General features: G+C 36.8%; 1 protein-coding gene and 1 long non-coding RNA gene across 2 annotated transcripts; one reads left to right on the top strand and one right to left on the bottom strand.

The window, feature by feature from the left end:
- Positions 1–2,297: 2,297 nt before the first annotated feature.
- LOC124159357 lies at positions 2,298–4,066 on the bottom strand. The gene is made up of 2 exons (XR_006864950.1): positions 3,304–4,066; positions 2,298–3,039 (listed from the first exon to the last, which is right to left on the bottom strand). It is a non-coding gene; the product is annotated as an uncharacterized LOC124159357 (long non-coding RNA).
- Positions 4,067–4,792: 726 nt separating this feature from the next.
- On the top strand, positions 4,793–18,423 carry LOC124159356 (39S ribosomal protein L46, mitochondrial). The gene is made up of 6 exons (XM_046535121.1): positions 4,793–5,078; positions 5,175–5,367; positions 10,607–10,743; positions 12,649–12,791; positions 17,347–17,478; positions 18,218–18,423. The coding sequence occupies exons 1-6, from the start codon at positions 5,015–5,017 to the stop codon at positions 18,374–18,376; spliced, it is 828 nt and encodes a 275-aa protein (XP_046391077.1). The 5' UTR covers positions 4,793–5,014; the 3' UTR covers positions 18,377–18,423.
- The last annotated feature ends 623 nt before the right edge of the window (positions 18,424–19,046 follow it).

Genomic DNA, 19,046 nt, shown 5'->3' with positions numbered 1-19,046 from the left:
GTTGCACGGTTAGTTTTAAGGGATGACAACAATTTTAGACATTCATCGGGAGAAGTGGAAAGTGAGGAGAGAGAGTGGGAACTAACACATTTAATATCAAGAACAGAGGTATCCAAAAGTTGATTAGAGGTGAAGGTGGATGAAAAGAACTTGGAAAAAAGGTCAGCACGCCCAGGACCAACAGCAGTTACATCTCCAAAAGACATTTCCATAGGCGTGGAAGCAGAGTTACGCCTGGAGTTGATCATAGACCAGAACCGTTTTGGGTTGGAAACACATTCGGAGGAAATTGAGGCTATATAGTTGGTAAAGTCTAACTTAGTCAGATAATTGGCATGACGCCGAAGGTTCTTGAAAGTTTTTAATGTGTAGGGGTTAGGAAAAAGTTTGTACAGGCGCCAAGCACTTAGCTTATTTTTTAAAACAAAAACTGTCTCACTGGTCATCCAAAGTGGGAACTTTCTAGAACGGGGTTTCCGTTGCGGAATGCAGTCCTTCAGGACACCTGCCAACCAGTCATAAAACATATCAAGGGCTTCGTCCACAGAGCCTTCTTCCAAGAGGCACCATGGGAGGCAGTTGAGGGTGTCATTAACATGAGCCCAATCCGTTCTTTTCCAGATGGGGGTGGGAGGATTTAACAATTGGAAAAACTATAGAACTATAGGGAAAACTATAGCTCTCTCTGTAATCCACACAATCAAAGAGGCTGTGACACTAACAAAATCAAATATAAAGACATGCAGTACTCAAAATCTCACCATGAATGACTTCATCGTGTGCTTCCGAAAAACCTGGTGAATTTCTAAAAACAATGCAGTGTGTTTAGAAGAGAATGACATTAGTGTCTCGTTTATACATCCGCAAGGTCCATCGAATTGTTCCACATGGCCCGTAGTAGAAGACTTATGTAAAGTGCCATTGAAAAATACTCTGTGCAAATTGCGACTCATTCACCGTTTCCAGCCAGTAGCAGTGGGTGTTTGCACACATTGGATGCCATGGAAGTAAACAAGATTGAACTTGCTTTCACTCAATAGATGTAACCAATCATTCAGATATGAACTTTTCACTGTTATGAATGCTAAGTAGAATGAAACTTCATTTTTTATCCCCTTGAAGGTATGCAATCTTGGTGTAAAAGAGTCGAAAACATGCCTAACTTTGACATGCCTTAAAACAAAAAGTATAAAAGTACTACCTTTTTTATTTTTTTTATTGAAAGCAGAACATTTAAACTACCCCCTGACAAATTTTAAAGAAAATAAAAGGTGGCCTTTTTTAGCAATTAATTGTTAAATAATGACTAATTTTTATTGTTTAAACAAGTCCTATTTGTTTATTATTGCTTCAAATGACTTTCAAGTTATGCCATAATGTGCATAAATGAATTCTCTTCAAAATGAAATAATAACCACTGCATTACAGGCCATGGTTCCTTAGTAATCAGCAATTATGTGATTTTTCATTTTTTACTCTGAGGCCTGACACTGCAATGTTCAAAGGACGGTAACTTTATGACGGTTCAGTTCTGAGCTGAGATAAAGGCATCATTATTCATCATAAGGATACAGCTTTCACATATATAAATTTCAGAGAAATCGGTGATGGTCACCTGACACCCCTCTGCCTGATTTGAGATGAAATCCCCCTCAGGCCTGTCAATTTTCCCTGGAGTATCCAGATATCGAGTTATCAGGGTTCTAATGTGTATTATATGACCCTTCTAAAATGCTTAAAAAACTTAAATCTCACTACTTATAAAATTTCCTGGGGCAAAATTCCCGGTTTAGGCCCCGCCAATATTTTTTGTAAGTCGGCATCCCTGATCATACTCTAATCTTAAAAGAATGCATGAAAACTCACAGCCCCCTAACATAGCTATGGGTGTAAACCCAGTCCTTGTTAGGTTCATAAAGCATCAATATTATCATTCAACATCTAACAACACCATATGCAAGTTAAACAAGATGCACAAATGCTACCAGCTAATTAATTTATAGACCAAATAGTTTTCAGGACAGCAACATTCACAATCCATGAAGTCTTCTACTCAAAGGTTCTATTTTGGCACAATATATAGTAATATCCAACTTAAAAAAATATTTAAAAGTGGGTCAACATATTAAAAGATATCAATCAACAAGGTAAATAGTTTTATTCCATAAATATATATCATTTAAATGTTTAGAATGTTAAACTAAAGCTTCAACAGAGGCATAGATATAAACATTTCTTTAGTTTGAGCCATCTTCGGATTCAATGCCAAGGAGACAATTATAGTCTTCAGGGACACGAAAATAATGTTCCAAAAGAATCACTTTTTTGGACTGAATAGAAAACTGATTCTCTTTCCAAGGTAAGAAGCCAAAGGGATTCAACTTTTTAATCTCCCGTTTATGAAATGGTAACTTAGTAGGATATCCAAAACCATTGGAGAGTACCGCAATATACTGATCATTGGCGGGGTTGTGATACATCCTTAAGGGTAATTTAGACAGAGCTGAATTCAAAGAGAGTGCCAAAAATGCCATCGATAAGAAAAATGTAAAAAAGGCAGAGTCTGAACTGAAACTTACAATGCTATCATTCAGTTGAATATTTTCTTGGACGATATCGGGAACCGAAGACGATGGAAACCATAAGTAGTATGCCTTCGCGATTCCGGCACCGAGCAAAAGTAAATTGCAAGGGATCGCAAATCTTCTACCGAATGTAATATAGTGGTCTATTGCGGCTTTATATACAAGACAAAATTCTTCTGGAACTTCATCAATTCGTTTGAAATACTGTTCTCTTTTAGATGCCTTTGGGTAGGAAGAAGAAGAAAACTTGGCCGTTGAAAACTTCACGAAGCAGTTCTCCACATTTAGCACTGGCGAAGAGATAGCTCTGCTCCCCAAAAAATGCCAACAATCTTCATTTAGCGCTGCAGCAGAAAATCCATACTGCCTCAGTGATAGTATCTTTTTCTTGTAATAAGCACTTGAATACCGCCCAAAGTTATGCTTCAAAACGTTTTTTAAAAGCATGATTTACCTGTAATTCAATATGGAAAGTTTGAAATAGAGCGAAGAAGCACAGATTCTTATCCTCATAATTTAAGTTTCACGAAGGTTAGCAATACGGTAAAAACAAGCTGTAATACAGAGGCTAAGCTTAATTAAAAGTTCATTGCCGTGAACGTATTAAACATTAAGTGAAATCAGTACGGGCGTCACATATTCATTCAACCAAGGGGTATCCATAGAAGGCATAAAAATTATGCGAGTACCGCAACTCTTGACAGAAATTGTAACGTACCTATGTGCCGTTTTTCTGATTATCCTGGTTTTCGCGTCCGACTGCTTGTTTTTCGCGTTCTTCGTGCTTTTCGAATTTTAGGTAATCGAAATATGACTCTCGTTTGTTTTCGAGCATGGAGCAAGGCATGGTAGAAAAAGTGGTAGTTATAATTACTGGTCGCTAGGTGCCGATACCTTATATCAGGCTGAGTTTAGGATTCCAGAGTGGTCATGGAAGGGCTTGCGAATCGCAACATTCAGAATGTTTCTCTGTTTAGTGCCATATTTTTTTATCGGAATGGAGGTTCAGTTTGAGAGGGATTGAGTTTCAGGCGGAGGAATCGAGGAGCAATAATCCAAAGTATGAAACCAACAATTTATGGAAAACTCTTGATTAGCCCACAAGTACCCTTGCGACGCTGACCATGGCCAGCACCAAGGTGCGTATTTATGGTCCTTATGCTGATAAGGACCATAGTCTAAACATACTGACTGCATTCACTCGCGTTTGTCTCTTTGTTTTTTTCTATTGATATATTTGTGGTTCACCCGAATCATAATGATACATCGAATCACGTATGAGGACCATATGGTTCGCATATTCAAGGATAGACACCATGACCTAACTTGGTCCTGCACCAGTTTGCCGGGTACCCAAAACACGAAGATACGGAAGAACATAGCCGAGAAGGGGTAAGCCAATTCCTTCTTAACATGAGCGTACCCAGGGGGACAACTGCAACTGCCCCCCTGGGTATGCCCATGAAATTATTTTGGTATAAGACGTGGAACTAAAATGAAAATCATTATTTTTTCAAGCAAGTAATAAAAAAAACTCATAAATTGCTGTCATAATTTCCTTAAAAATTTGGTTTCATAGACCTTTTCTGTTCAAAAAAGTTACAACTTGAACGACCACGTACAGCTAGTTTCCCCCCCAGTTTTGATTCTGCGAACGCCCATGGTTGCGAAAGCGAATGCACAATGCCAAAGCACATTGTCAGGTTATAAAGTAATGGATGAATGCTATCTCCTCTTATGCATACATTTTCATATGATATCATTGTTCCTTATCAGCTACTTTATATACGTCAAAGCGATGCATCTTTTCTACGTTTACAATAGTTCTAGAAATTTTCATTTCTTTCATATGTGATTATTCTCCTTTAATGAAAGGAGAAAATAATAAGCGTAGGAAAATGAAAAATGTTTCCCATCAGTGTTGAAAATCTTCCGAAATTCATGAAATATATCGTATAAGATAATCATTAAACTGAATTTATTATTAAAAAGTAATAATGACATTAATCCAAAGAATTAATGAATATTTTATGAAAATGCTATGTTGTACTTCATTTTGAACCGTCACGTAAGTAACTGCTAGGGCTCTCTGTTGACCAAAACATGAACGGCAAGTTTTTCAGTCCACTACCCTCGCCGTGCCGCTACCTGTCCCACCTTGTATCCCGCCTTGTCATGGCGCATGGGCGCATGCGGGCATGCGGCGCATGGCAGTGGAGTTGTAGAGTCCTGGGAGGATAAGTGTTGCAAATTTTTTGTTTAACTGGATATTTAGTTAAAAATTCGATATATTTTGAGGCCCAAGTGTCTGTCCTTACTATCTACAATGAGTTGATATTCGCTGTGATTGCGATTCCTTTATATCATTCGTACTTTTTTTGTAATAATACTTGGTAAGAACTGAAGTATTGTCTAGTCCCGAATCAGCAATGCAAGGATTCCGTAAAGCTGTTCTTGGAGTTATAAATGTATTTCATCGAAGTTACTCAGTAGGTAAGACGTCTTCCAACTGTTTTTGGTGAATTTTTGTCATCGGCCGCATATTGTGTCATTTATTTGAAACTTTTTCCGCACCGTACACCTTTCCAGTCAGGCACTGTTCTAAAGTTGCCAGCCTTCAGGAACCTACTTGGGATTTATTCGGTGCCATTGTTGTTGAGCGGAAGCCGGTAATAACGAAGGAATTGGAGGACGTGGAGAAAAGATTTTCTTCCCTTTTGCAGCAATTGGAATTTGAAAAGAGTTTGAAGTCGGATCATGAAGTCACAGATGAGCGGGAAAAGTAAGTTGTTATTTTATCGAAGAGAATATTTGCTTATTTTAAATCACAGTACACTTAATAACTGATTCAAAATAGTGGACTTAATAATTCAAGTGAGCGGATCTTGACTCGTTCATCGTAAGAATAAAGATTAAATAATGTGGAATATTAATTACGTTATAGAAATGAAGAAGTTAACAAAAGATGAATTATGATAAATGAATTAATTAAAGTTCAGAATAAATAAGACATAAACTATGAAATATAGGCAAAGTAAATAGTTTTAAGTTTACAAAAATATGACTGAATAATGGAATGACATACATGAACAAAAAATTTATCTGGCATTATTATTACATAAATAACAATGAAAGGGTAGTTAAATGCGTAGCAATTAAATTCATGATACAAACAAATGTTAATTATTGCACTGACATCATCTATCCAAGCAATGAGTTTAGGTGGACATCAGTCACAGGCGTCTGAAGAGTTGTCGGAATATAGGTACTCCAAGAGAGGTCGATGAGGATGAGCATGAAGCTTCAGACATTGTAACACTCTGTGGCATTATCATAAGCAACGCCTCGTGGCTTAAGCATTGCAATATCTTTTTTGGCAATGGCCTTTGGCTACTTATTAACGGATCTTTAAAAACCAACAGCCTGGAAAAAACATCTTGCATATTTTTTCGGCGTGAACATTTCCGTGCAAAATCTTCATGAAACGTCTTAAAATATTTATTGCACTTATCTTGGGCTTCTTCTGACATCTGCCCAAGGGGAAATAAGGATTTTCTAATTAATTCCTCTCCATGTACAAGTAGTTAATGCACCTTTGTTGGCATGTTGAACCAGGGATATAAGCGCATGAATAAACAGGCAGTTTCAATTGAATTCTCCTCAAATATGTCTACATCTATTTGATGGCCGCAGGATATGACTTGCAAAATGGTATGCATACGATTAATCAAATTTAAGTCCAAGCCAGTAATGGACGCAGAAACGCTGCTTTTTTCAAAGAAACGACGAACTGTGTTTCCGTCATTGCTACTCCCAAAACTTGGCTTTGGACTGTCAACAATGAGGCCTAGGTGAGACCTGAATCCCTCCTGAATAGATTTCTTCCTAATCTCCATTGTTGCTTTTAAACCAGGCTCTCGGACTTGCCAACTTTTTATGTTCAGTCTGTTGGACAGATGTATAAAGCATTCAAAGCATCGAATCCTACTATACGTACTAGTAATATGGCATGTGCATTAGGGTGTTGCTTATTTTTTATTTTTTCCCGGATTTTTGATTTCTACCTCTTAAAATATGCTATGGGGTGCAGAATGGATATCCTAAAAATTTCAGCTCAATTTTTTAACATTTTGAGGTCGCTCAAAGAGCATAAATGCAATAACATTAAATTTTTCCAATTTTTTAAAGTAACACCATTTTCAGGGGTAACGCACGATTTTAAGGTCCTTTAAGACCAAAATTCACTCCGTTTTTACGTCCGCTTAATAGTTTTCCAGTAATACAATACTTTAATGCGAGCTACAGCCGCGCGTTACATCCCTGACGGCAAGCTGGTCGCTCGCGGGCCGCATTCACGGTTCACATTGTGCATATATCCCCCGATCCGCCTCACGGTTGACAGCATTAAATACAATAGAAAGATACAATATGTCATTTGTACAGTGAAGGAAGAAACATTGTAAATCACGGACATGAGCCCACAAACAAGTTGGGAGAAGGGTGCATGCATGGTGCACCCTCCCCGTCCCAGCATACCATCAACCGACTCCTTCCCCGTAAACCAAACAGCCGATTCACCGCGCTGAAAACCAATTAGACTCTTCCCCCAATCGTCTCCAAACCAAGCCCACATTCCTCCTAAAAAATATGAAACTACAAATTGTACTTTTCATCGGAAGATTATCGGAATCGTCGAAATATATAGATCGAGAGTATTGAAATCACAAGTGAAATTTATAACGTCTTTCGATGCCTCTTTGAAAATTTTAATAGTTAATAAAAAAACGTATAAACAATTTTTGAAACTTGAAAATAAATGCTCTTAGTTGAATTTCATAACTAAACACATTCGCATAAAAATATTCATGTTTTTAACGGAAGCATAATGAGCGTGTAGAGTACCGACTCTGGAACCCGGTGCGTGGCCATGTGATTATATTAATTAAATGGCTTAAACTTCGCGAGGGGCAGTTTGGGGCAGCAAATTTTTGTTACATAACAAATATGAAATGTATAAGATTGATGATATGTTTGTTAGTACGCAGAATACGACAGAATACTAAACTTATGACTTAATTTTTAAATAATTTTTCGAATAATATTGTATTAATTTTAGTCAAAAAAAAACTTTAATATTGCCAATTTATTAACCTATAGCAATTTTTTAAAAATGTATTTAGATTGCACTTATATTGCTTGTCTAAATCCATTTTACAGAACGAAAATCGCCCAATTACACCAGCACTAGCGTTATTATGAAGTACAAGTACTTATTCTTGCGCTGCTCAGTGGCCGTTCTTACTCACGTGGAGATCACTTTCACAGTGGTTTATCAACGCGTAAACACATTTACCAGCCTTTAAAATTGTATTTTCGGCACTTCCATTCTTCCTTTAGCCAATACAAAGTTTGAACAACTTTATATACTAAGTTCATATTTTCCTATTTTGGCCACCTTTTTGGGTATTTCGCTCACTGTGCGGCGAGGTGAAAGCCTTGCATGCTAGTGTGTAGGTCACGGGTTGAAGTCCTGCCTGGGGTAGGTCACCTAGGGCGCATGCAGTAGTGATAATTCATCATAAGTGTTGTGAACCGTGATGAGAAGGCCGGTAAGTGCTGTTGTCGAGGAATATAGAAATCAGTTAATCATTATGGACCCTCGGCCATGGTGTGGCTTTGAGCTTGCTTGAAGCACGGTTGGTCTCTCTAAGTATCTAAATTTGTTGTAATTTTATTTTTAATAAACATTGTTCGTACGAAGTAATTGCTATTTGAACGTAAAACAAGTTTTTAAAAGGTTAATGCCAAAAGAGAATCTTTCCGCTTCAGAGCTACTGCACTTTCCCCCTCCTCCCCACTCTATTGCTTTAACCTTCTTTGATGACTTTGGTACCCTACTATATAGGTTAATTTGTCCTGTATTGGAAATTCCAAGTTTAACTACCCTGCCCTGCCTCGAACACGGCCTCTCCTAACACTGACTGTGTATCTCCAATAAAAAACTATCTTGTCGGTCACCGTCCTGGGGCCGTATTCTGTATTTCGTCGGTACCGCACCGGTCGGTTTCCCTTCCCAGCCCACCGACAGCACATCATTCCGTACCGACGACGGTTTCCATACCGACGACGGCTAATTCAGCGATTCAGTATGGTCGTCGGTATCAAACCAGTCGGTACGGTTCCCCCTCCTTCTCAAACAGGGAAAATCCGAATATATCCGAAGTTAGAAGTCATCTAACGTGTCTCCACCAATGAAAGAAGGGTAAAAACAAGTGAAGACTCATTGGCACAGTTTGTTGTTGTCATTCTCAATCTTTTTATTTGCGGATATTACGACTTATTGCTAGATTAAGATAAACGATATTGGATAAGTTGTTAACAATGCTTATATAATGTGTGGTAGTAATGCTGTACATACAGAATCGAAGGAAACAATATTACAACATCACAATAAAGTTTGTATGTGATGGAGATTGTTGTTGCTGGAATGAATTATTGAAACTATCCTTGAGATCGTAGTTTCTTTTTTTAAATATTGGTTCCGTATATTGCTATTTATTCATGATTTGGTAATATAGTTGTCATTAAGTAAGTTCCGTCTAAATGTTATCAACGGAAGGTTATGCCATTGGCACCGTAGCAGACGAAAATAACATACCATGGAACGTGAACGTAGGATTCAAAAGCAAATGTAAATGTCATATTAGAGGAACAAGTTAGGAAATTGTTATAAAAATATGGAACTGGGTGTAATTAAAAGAAGTGTAATGACGAGGAAGTAAAGAAATTGTGATTGGGTGAAATACATATGTTTAAGTTACGCATTCCAAGTGAGAGAAAATGATAATATTGCGGTAAACCTCATACTTATTAACAAATATCTTCTTTCATCGTCAAGGGAATCAATGGCTGACGATAAAATGAAATATAGTTGCCTGTTACAGATGAAAGAAACTGATACCGTTGTGGCAAACTTCATACTTAAATAAAAAGATCTTATTTCTATGCCGAGAGAAACGCCAAATGATGATTGAGTGAAATAATAGTTGCCTATTCAGAGTGAGATAAAGTGATAACATTGCGGCAAAACTCATATTTAATCAAAAATATCTTTTTTATGTCAAAGGAGCAAATAAATGATGATAGAGTGAAAGAAATCCTATTACAAGCGAGTGAAAGTGGTAACATAAATGAGAGAAAGTCATTATATAGTGGCAAACCTAATGTTTATTAACCAATATCTTATATTTATGTCAAGGTAATCAATATAGATGTTGACACAGTGAATTATAGAGGCCTATTCGAAGGGGCAGAAAAAGATAACATTGCAGCAAACCTCATTATTTACTCGGTGATGAGATAAAAACAAAATAAAACGTACAATGCGCACCGGGGAGTTGATGAAACCCACTAGTCGGTGGCCGTACCGACACCTTTTTGCTGTCGGCAAGGCTACCGACGATCTCTCGCCCTCACGTCGGTGCCGCACCGATCGGGTTCGTACAGAATCGCACGACTTCTTACCGGGAGTCGGTGTGACGTCGCACCCGACGAATCGGTGCCGCACCGATCGGTTTGGAGTTACAGAATACGGCCCCTGATCCTCCTCGTCTGAATAGGTCTTTTGTGAAAACTTATGGAATACCAGCATTGTGGGTGTTGCCCCTTCCACAATTCCTTGCAGCAAATATTTATCTAGTTAAATTTTATATCCCTGTTGTTTTGTTTGAGTTCACAATTTTCAATTTGTCCACAAAAAGTGTAAAAGAGGTTACAGATGCTTTAAGTCTCACCCTGAGCACCCACTTGTCCTCCAAGGATCAGATTGTTTTAGCAGATTTTTCTTTTGGCTTGGCTCTACCACTATAGCAATACATAATTGCAACTACATTATTTTATTCTCATATTTTGCTTTAGTTGTGTGGACCATATGGCCACTTCCATGTGTGTACTATGGTAAGATTGTTTCCTATTTCCCTTTTTATTTCATGGTATTGATTATAACTTCACTTATTATGCAGGAGGGAAGCTGATCTCATTAAGAAAGGAAAGATTAAAGACATAGATTTGGATGCTGTTACTAAACAGACTGCTCAAGACTTCAAGGACTTGTGCAAAGAAGAACTTGCTAGGTTCAAATTTGCACCACGACTCACAGGTAGGTGTTACAAGTATGTACTTTTAATGGGGAACTGCATGGCATTTTATGGAAACACCTTTTTTTTTTGAGGTGTTTCCATAGACCATGGACACCAATATACATACTAAAATCGTATTTTCTGCAGTTTTTATTTTAATGAACTAATGTTTAATAATAAATTGATAAAATTCCTCACATTATTTAATGCCTCTTGAAACTGTAAATTAAAGTAAAAAAAAACAAGAATTCTGTTGCGTGTACCAATTTAAACTTCCTGTCGGTGTTTAAGTTGACATTCCACTTACCATGTCTATTATAAATAAAAAGACTTATAAAGAAGCATAACAAAATGCAATTGTTGAACCCTCACTCTTGATACCTTTTAATTTTTACTCCTAGTTTTCCTCGGCGGATGACATCGATTGTCACAGTGTATCTCGTGATTGCGTGTATTTTGCAAGTTATTCAAGATAGACAAAAGACATACAGAATTTGGATATTTTGTGGAATATTGTTGCTGAAGGTTTAAATGTCATACATGAATTAAACAGAAATCAAACAGAAAAACTATTGGAAAGAAGCACTTTTATTTATTAAATTCATTGAAAGCTGTGTAATGGCATCTAGTCAACTTTTTTGAAAAATCTCTCCAATGAAGGCTGAACTACAGCTTTCTTCTTATCTTGATAAAGGAGCCTATAGCAAGCTGTGTCTATCTCAAAAAATCACCTTGATTAAAGTCAGCACTGCGATCATATTGTCTGCATGTGCTGCTATATGAAGCAGTTGAATGTTGGGATGTGCAGTAAACATCGCGGGAATTAAAAAAAATTACAGACAAACATTCGAATTCATATCCACTGCAACTCATATTGGACGTGTGGCGAAAGTTCGACTTTAGCGTATGAAAGTAAAGTAAAAGGTGTCAATTTGGAATGTATAAATGTATGAATTGCACGAAAGTGGAGAATCGCCTATACCCTCTGTCAAATTTATCTTCAATCTCCCATACTATATATTAAAGTACTTATACTTGCTCTGCGGAATAGCTGCAGAGTATGACATGCACAATTAAATTATGTAGAAATACAGTAAATCTTTGGCATAACAACCAGATGCGTTCCGAGATCTTGTTTGCAAGTTGATAAACCTGTGCAAGGGATTGAACGTGAACATTCAAATTTGAAGTTAAATATTCCTTTTATTACACATGCAGATGAGATATTCGTGAAAGAATACACCAAAACTTTGTTGATAGCAGCGAAAGACGAGGAATGGCATTGACATAAGAAATACAGATTGGAAAGCAGATAATTGAGCAATTCTTTCGTGATTGTTCCTCCACAGACGATGCTGAAAAATCAAATATTAGTTAGACTAACGAAGAAAGACATAGTTCAAAGAATAAATAATGGTTTTATGATACTTGATTTTCAAAATTTTACACCTAAGCAATTTAAAGAAAACAAAATCTTATTCCGTAGTGAAATATGTAGCTCTAATATTAAAGAAACACATTGAGTAGAGAAGGGTTTGGAAATAAGGGGCTTAATCCATCACCAATGGATGCAGCCAGTGTCTGATATAGCAAGCAATGTTCAGGGTATTATGAGCAATTGTTAAACTCAGGTTATACTGCAGTTATTTCAGATAAAGTCCGGTGATGGACCCATGTTTCTTCTTACCTTGAATCTTCAAATTTCAGGCCTCTCCCAATTCCTTATTTATTTGAAGCATTGCTGTAGTTCGCTAATGAGTGAGAAATTTTTAAATTCTTTATCATTTTCTTTGGTCAATTAGAGCAAAGAATGATGGTTATTTTGCTGGTTATTAGCCATGTATTCTCTCTTCTTTCTTTGCGCTGTGTCAACCCTTCAATCATGATGCTCCTGTTGAAATTGGTTAATATTTTTTTAATTCCAGAAGAAGATAAAAAAAAGGACCTGAAATCCCTCAACAGGCTGTTAGATGGCCACCTATTACTCTTCATTGAGCACCAACTTGGAAACAATTTCAATTGGATTGTTCCACAGGCAAAACATGTGGAGGGGGAAGCATTGCATGAGGTAGGGTGTCGGATTTGTATTTCCTATGCTTATTGTTTGTATCTTCTTTTAATATACTTTTCATATTGTCTTTCAATTAAGAGACGGATTTAAGATTTTATGAGGGGAAAGAAGAGAAAGTCACTTAAGCATGTTACCAGACAAGCTGGGAAAAGTCTGAGAAATGAAATACAGTGGAATTGGATGGGGAAAAGATGAGGAAATGTCTGGAATCTAGGAATTTTTTCATAATTTGGAAATTAATAATTAGTTAGCACCATATACTGTGCATCACAGTGTGCTATTAAAGCTCTCCTATGTTCTTATGTTCCCCTTTCTCACTACTGAAAAGAAGTGATGTATGTCGGTACATCAACCCCATGTGCTATTCTTTCTGATTGAATGACTGGATGAAATTGATGCCATAAGAACCATATCCCAAGTGGAGCACTTATGCACCCAACTGCCATGATTCTTGTAAAGCAGGCACACTCAAAGAATTTTGATTTTTGCTGTTAAACGTTCCTCTGACACTTCCTCATCACCCAGATCGTAGTTGATGTCATATCATAGCTGAAATACTATAGAATCATCTTAAAAGTGGACGTTTCACCCAGTCAGACCATGCTGGTAACTAATTCAAAAGGTTTGTATCTCTGGTGGATGAAGTACAGCTCACAGGTTTTAATTGGGATACAGATAGACTGGACTCATTCTTTGTGAGCCAGCTTAATTTTCAAGAGTATTTTCAGGAGGTATGGGCAGCTGTTTAAATTGTCCTGCTATACTCACACTGTAACACCTTTGCCGACACTGGGGGCTATGTAAACAGAGACATGTTAGTTAAGAATCTATGAAGACTCATTGCTCTGACAAGAGTTAGAGATGGGATTTTTCATGTGCGAGGCAAGGCATTTGTAGCAGTTCATCAGAAGATAATAATAAATGTAACAATGTGAGGGAAATTTTGGCTTAAATAAATTTCAATGGCATAAAAATATTTGTTTTAATGTTTTCAGCTAATGTAAATTTTGACTCTTACTAAATTTTACTGCACTTGAAGGTATTTTTATTATGTCCTGAAAACTTGCATGTATAATCTCGTGATAGATCAGATTTATATTTTTGGATATTAACCCATTAGCTTACCTTTTCCCTGGCACGGTACTCCGTCAGAAATACTATTTATTTTTAGAAAACGTTCTAATGATGAAGAGCTTATAAATTTTTTAGTTTATTATTGATCGAATTGAAAGTTTTCACATGGTTAGGTTAACCTTTTTTTTTAAATGCTTTTAGTTGCAATTGGTCCATAACATTTTTTTTGAACATTTTTTTTAAAACATTTATAAAAAAATGTGAAAATTATAAGCAAATATTTTTATGCACAATTTTAATAATAATGAAACTTTTTTATTGTATTGTCATTAAGGACGGTGTCTTATGCAATTATTGAAATTCTTGTAGAAATCCACCCATTTTTTCTGGAGATATCCATTGTTGTATGTGGCACAAATCTGAAAAAAGTTGCTTTTTTATCTCCTTGCCATTCATGCCAAACGAAGATTTTCTTTCGCTTTTTTCATTTTTCTTATATTTCACTTGACGTCTATTATTATTATTATTATTATTATTATTCTAAAATATATGACAATATATTATAGTTGCAAATAATTTATGAAAAAATAGTAAAATTTAACTTTACGCTGATTTCGTATGATGGAGTTTGAAACAGTCCGGTAGGTGAAGGGCGACACGGCATTCTTCACACTCCCACCTGGTTTCGCTTTTTATTCCTTTTGATTTGCACCATACACATTTACGTGATGGATTTTTCTTTACTGCATTTGGCGGGATATGAATCGGGAAATGACCCCAGTTTGCTGCCTGGAATCGCATGGGTGAGGGGCCTGATGCTGGTCGCCCGCGTCTTTTATAGTCCGGCATACTCACCGCTTCTAGGATTTTCTCGGCTACGTTCTCTCTAAAGTCATCGAATAAAACCTTCTTGCCTGTTTGTTTCTTATACAATACATACGCATTGAATAAAGCCATATCCATGACATAAAAAAATATTTTTTGTAGCCTTTCGCATAACGGCGCATTACTGGAAACGAAGCTAATTGCTGATCTTGCCTGTCAACACCATTCATTTGTAAATTGTAATCAAGAATTACTTTTGGTTTTCTCACGGCTTCTTTAGTTTTTACTGATTTCTTTCCTGTATCAGTCATTTCCAAGTCCTTATGGTATGTTGTCAGTGCATGCACGTCTTTTTTGTCCTTCCATTTCACTGCAGCAATTCCATTGCTATACACCATCTTTGCCTCCCCTTTCCTCAACTTTACATTTTTGAACTCTGCTGGCATATTTCTTCGATTTACCCTAACTGTGCCTAAGGCATTAGTTTTCTCATCAATCAATTTCAGAAAAAGATCAGGTGATGTGTACCAATTATCTAATGCTACAGTGTAACCCTTGCGAAAGTAGGGATGCAAAAGTTCTAACACTATCGCTGCACTAGAAGGTATTCCTTGTGCGCCTGGCGGTTTTATTCCAGTTTAAATTGAATACTGTAGGCAGTATCCCGACGAGCTTTCACATATCTTGTAAAATTTTATTCCAAATCGAGCACGTTTACTTGGATTATATTGCACATAGGAGAACCTGCCACGAAATTTCATGAGACTTTCATCCACGGCAATATTCCTCTCAGGGATGTACAATTCACTAAATTTTTTATTTATGTAGTTGATCACTGGAGATATCTTTTTTAGCCGATCATTTTCATTCGCAATGGAGTTGTCAACGAAATGTAAGAATTTCGACAGCAACAAAAAACGTTTATAAAACTTCTAAAAAAAGGTGTTTCCGTAACTTGTCGCGGACTCCAGTATTTCTGAAGCTTATTTTTTTTCACTTGTGCCATTAGCACACACAATGAAAAGTAGGCCTGAATCTCATCGACAGTTGTATCAAACCACCCTTTCGTAATCTCACTTTTTCTTTTATCAGATTTCAAAAAGGCATCTGCGTATTTGTTAGTTTCTGTTACTATGACTTCCCAAAAATCGTTTTCAAGAAACTGATAGAAGAAGTCTCTTTCACTAGGATTGTTTCCTAAACTCAAGAGAACACTTTAATTTATTCCAGGATTACCTGAGAATCTAAATTCTGTCACACTGTTGTTTTTTGAGCACCAATCCCACCTGTTTTCCACCTTCGCCTTTTTTGGAACTGACGGACGGCTTTCATCCTCACTAGAAAATTCTTCACTATCTTCACTGCTCCCACTTCCTGAGTATTCAGTATTATCGATGTCACTCTCTTCACTTATATCACAATCACTCACGTCACTATCAAATAGATACTTTTGCAAATCATCGTCCGTCAAAATCTTGCCCTTTTTGCCGGCCATTGCTACGGGGGGAGCGCGTGTATACAAGGTCTTGAGCGCGAGCGTCTCTGTCTGCGACGGAAGGACAGCTGTGAACTAATGCGTACTATCGAAAGGCTAGGGCTTCAACCTGCAATTCATCGACTTTGTTGATATTGCAGTACATATCAAAAGGAGGATAAAGAGTAGTTTTTGATGGGCTGTGAAAAACATTGTAGTATGTTTTTCATAGTAGCAATTTCAACCAAGACGAAGATAAGGAGTATGCTACGTTCGGCGGATGGCAAATATCATGTATACAAAGTAAGACATTTATTTACTCATCTAACAATGACTATAAATTGGTGACCCATCAATACTTTATCAAATAGGATGTTGGGAGAAAAGTGAAATAAGGCGTGCCGTTGCTGAATGTGTATTAGATTCACGACAAACGAAGACGGCGCGATGAAAATACCTACTAAACCACTGAGTATATACAAGGATAAAATTAAGAAAACAATATCATAAGAGCATAGACGTATGCATTAGAAGAACATAAAAGCAATAGGGAATATAAATAATGAATATAATTGACAATTATGGACTAAACAAAGGTGGGAAAAATAGTATTATTCGAGGCCGGCGAATCGCCGTCTTTGTAACCAAGGGCCTATTTCGAGCGGACGGCGAATCGCCGTCTTTGTAAGCGAATGGGTTAATTGAAGGGAACTACGTAATAAATTTTCAGACAGCACTGAATGTGTGTTACCTTCTCTCTTGCGAGTCTACATGAAAATAAGCCAATTTATGCTTTATTCATCCTTTTTGATGCTGAAAGATGATCTTATACTACATAATTCAATTCAAAACTTTTACTGTACATGATATGTGGTGTGAAAAGTACCTTTGTGTGAGGCAATTGGAGTAAAAGTGTACCAAAAACAATTGAGACGGATTTAAGATGTGGTTGATTAGTGTGCACCAGCATTCAATTCAAGAGGTTGTACAAAATAAGAACAATTTTTGAGTTTTGAGCAGGTGGAAGGTTAATGTCCCAACATTTCAAATTGTGGTCTGTTGATGCTGGAACTTGTATTTCTGTCTAATGGCACTTGGTATAAAATAGAGAAGGAAGATTGTTTTTGATCAGTGTCTGCCAGTCAGCATATGAAAATTTATCAATTATGTGTATTTCAGACAGCATTAAGGGCTCTGGAGGAGAACTGTGGTCAGCAGTTGAAGGTGAGGATGCTGGGACGAGCTCCATGGGGATTCTACAAATACAAATATCCTAAAGAAATTAGGGCTCGAGGATCTACAGGGGCTAAGGTAAATTGCCCCATTGGTATTTGCAATTGTGTTCTGTTTGTATGCACTCACTCAGTCATTCAGCCCCAAAGTTGGTTTGGATTAGTTTGGCCAGAGCTTGCTCAAGATTAAGCCACAGGTGCTTGATATCCAATATCAATTATGCCAATCACTGTTAAATTGTATATTGATTCCTGACTGTCTTTCTGTCCTCTGACTCAACATTGCATCTTCTAGGTAAATTTTCCACTACTTACACATTCTCTAGTGTTGCAATTAATGAAGTAAGTTAAAGCCATTCTTCTTCTTTACCCCAATATCTGTTTTAATTGCACCGAATTTAATAAAAACAGTGATGTTATTATAAACAACAATCATTGCCTTCGGTTGAAATGAAACACTCATCTGTTAGTGCATTATTGATCTGTGGGATCTGCTTAAAAATTACCACATTAATACATTTAAGCATGAGAGGTCGTAATATATATGATGAATTCAACATGAGACTTGTCTGGTGGTTGAATTACTCTCATCATGCCTACGATGAACCATACTTTGCTATGGTGAAAACATCTTTCATTTGGGAACTATTTCCATGATTTTATATTTTTTGTATGAAGGGAGCTGAATTATCTACTTTGGTGAATTTTGAAGTCTTACTCACTTCATTGATTTTTTTCTAAATGTGGGATAATGGGGTATAGTTTTTCTATTATTTATGTGCAAATACCAATGAATTGTGATTTTTTCTTTCATTTAGGTGTTTTTCTTCAAGGCCACGTATTTATCTGGCAATGTACAGCTTGTTCCTGAACGCAATAAGGATTTTAAATGGATGGACAGCAATAGTGTATTTGATATCAAGCCATTGGAATATAGTGACAGCATTTCGCAGTTCTTGTTGAATCATAGAAATTAATTATTTATGTTGAGTGTAGTTATTAAAGTTTTTTGCTTATTTTCCAATGTATGGTCTTTCATGTGATCCCTACCATGATTTTTTTCTCACCCACTCTCCTGCACGATAAATTTTTGCCTAGGAATTGCTCATAATGGTATTTGGTGTTATGTATTCATTTATGATCCTTGAGAATGATTGGCCAACTCCGATGTTTATTTTTTGTGAAGGTCAAATATGCCATAATGCATCATTTCAGAATGCTCATAATATGGCTTATAGATGATTATTCATCATTAATCATGGTAATTATCAAAGCCTTAACTTTTATTCTAAAAGTCAAGCATAATTCTGCTAAAAATTGATATTGATTGCCCTTTGAGGGGAGGTTCTGTTTGCAAATTCTGGTGAAAAATTGAATGTGCGTATCAACTTCACATGAATTTTAGGCTTCCATTGTCTATGTTATGAGTGTTTGCTTGTGCAATTTTTGACTAAGGTTTTGAGAATTTGATTTTCACGTGAAACTCAGTCAGTGTAAATGCTTCATCATTTGATTTGGTATGACTGCCAATCCTGGTGAGCGGGCCTGATTGGTGGTTAGCCACTGTTAGAGAGGGTGGAGACTTCCTGACTCATTGATCTGCCTTGGCTGATGGCAAGCCTCATTCTGGAAATAATGGAACTATAT

The sequence above is a fragment of the Ischnura elegans genome, chromosome 5 (assembly GCF_921293095.1).
Source record: "Ischnura elegans chromosome 5, ioIscEleg1.1, whole genome shotgun sequence".
Taxonomy (NCBI): Eukaryota; Metazoa; Arthropoda; class Insecta; order Odonata; family Coenagrionidae; genus Ischnura; species Ischnura elegans.
The sequence above is the reverse complement of the archived record's forward strand: the minus strand, read 5'-3'. Positions and strand labels throughout refer to the sequence as shown.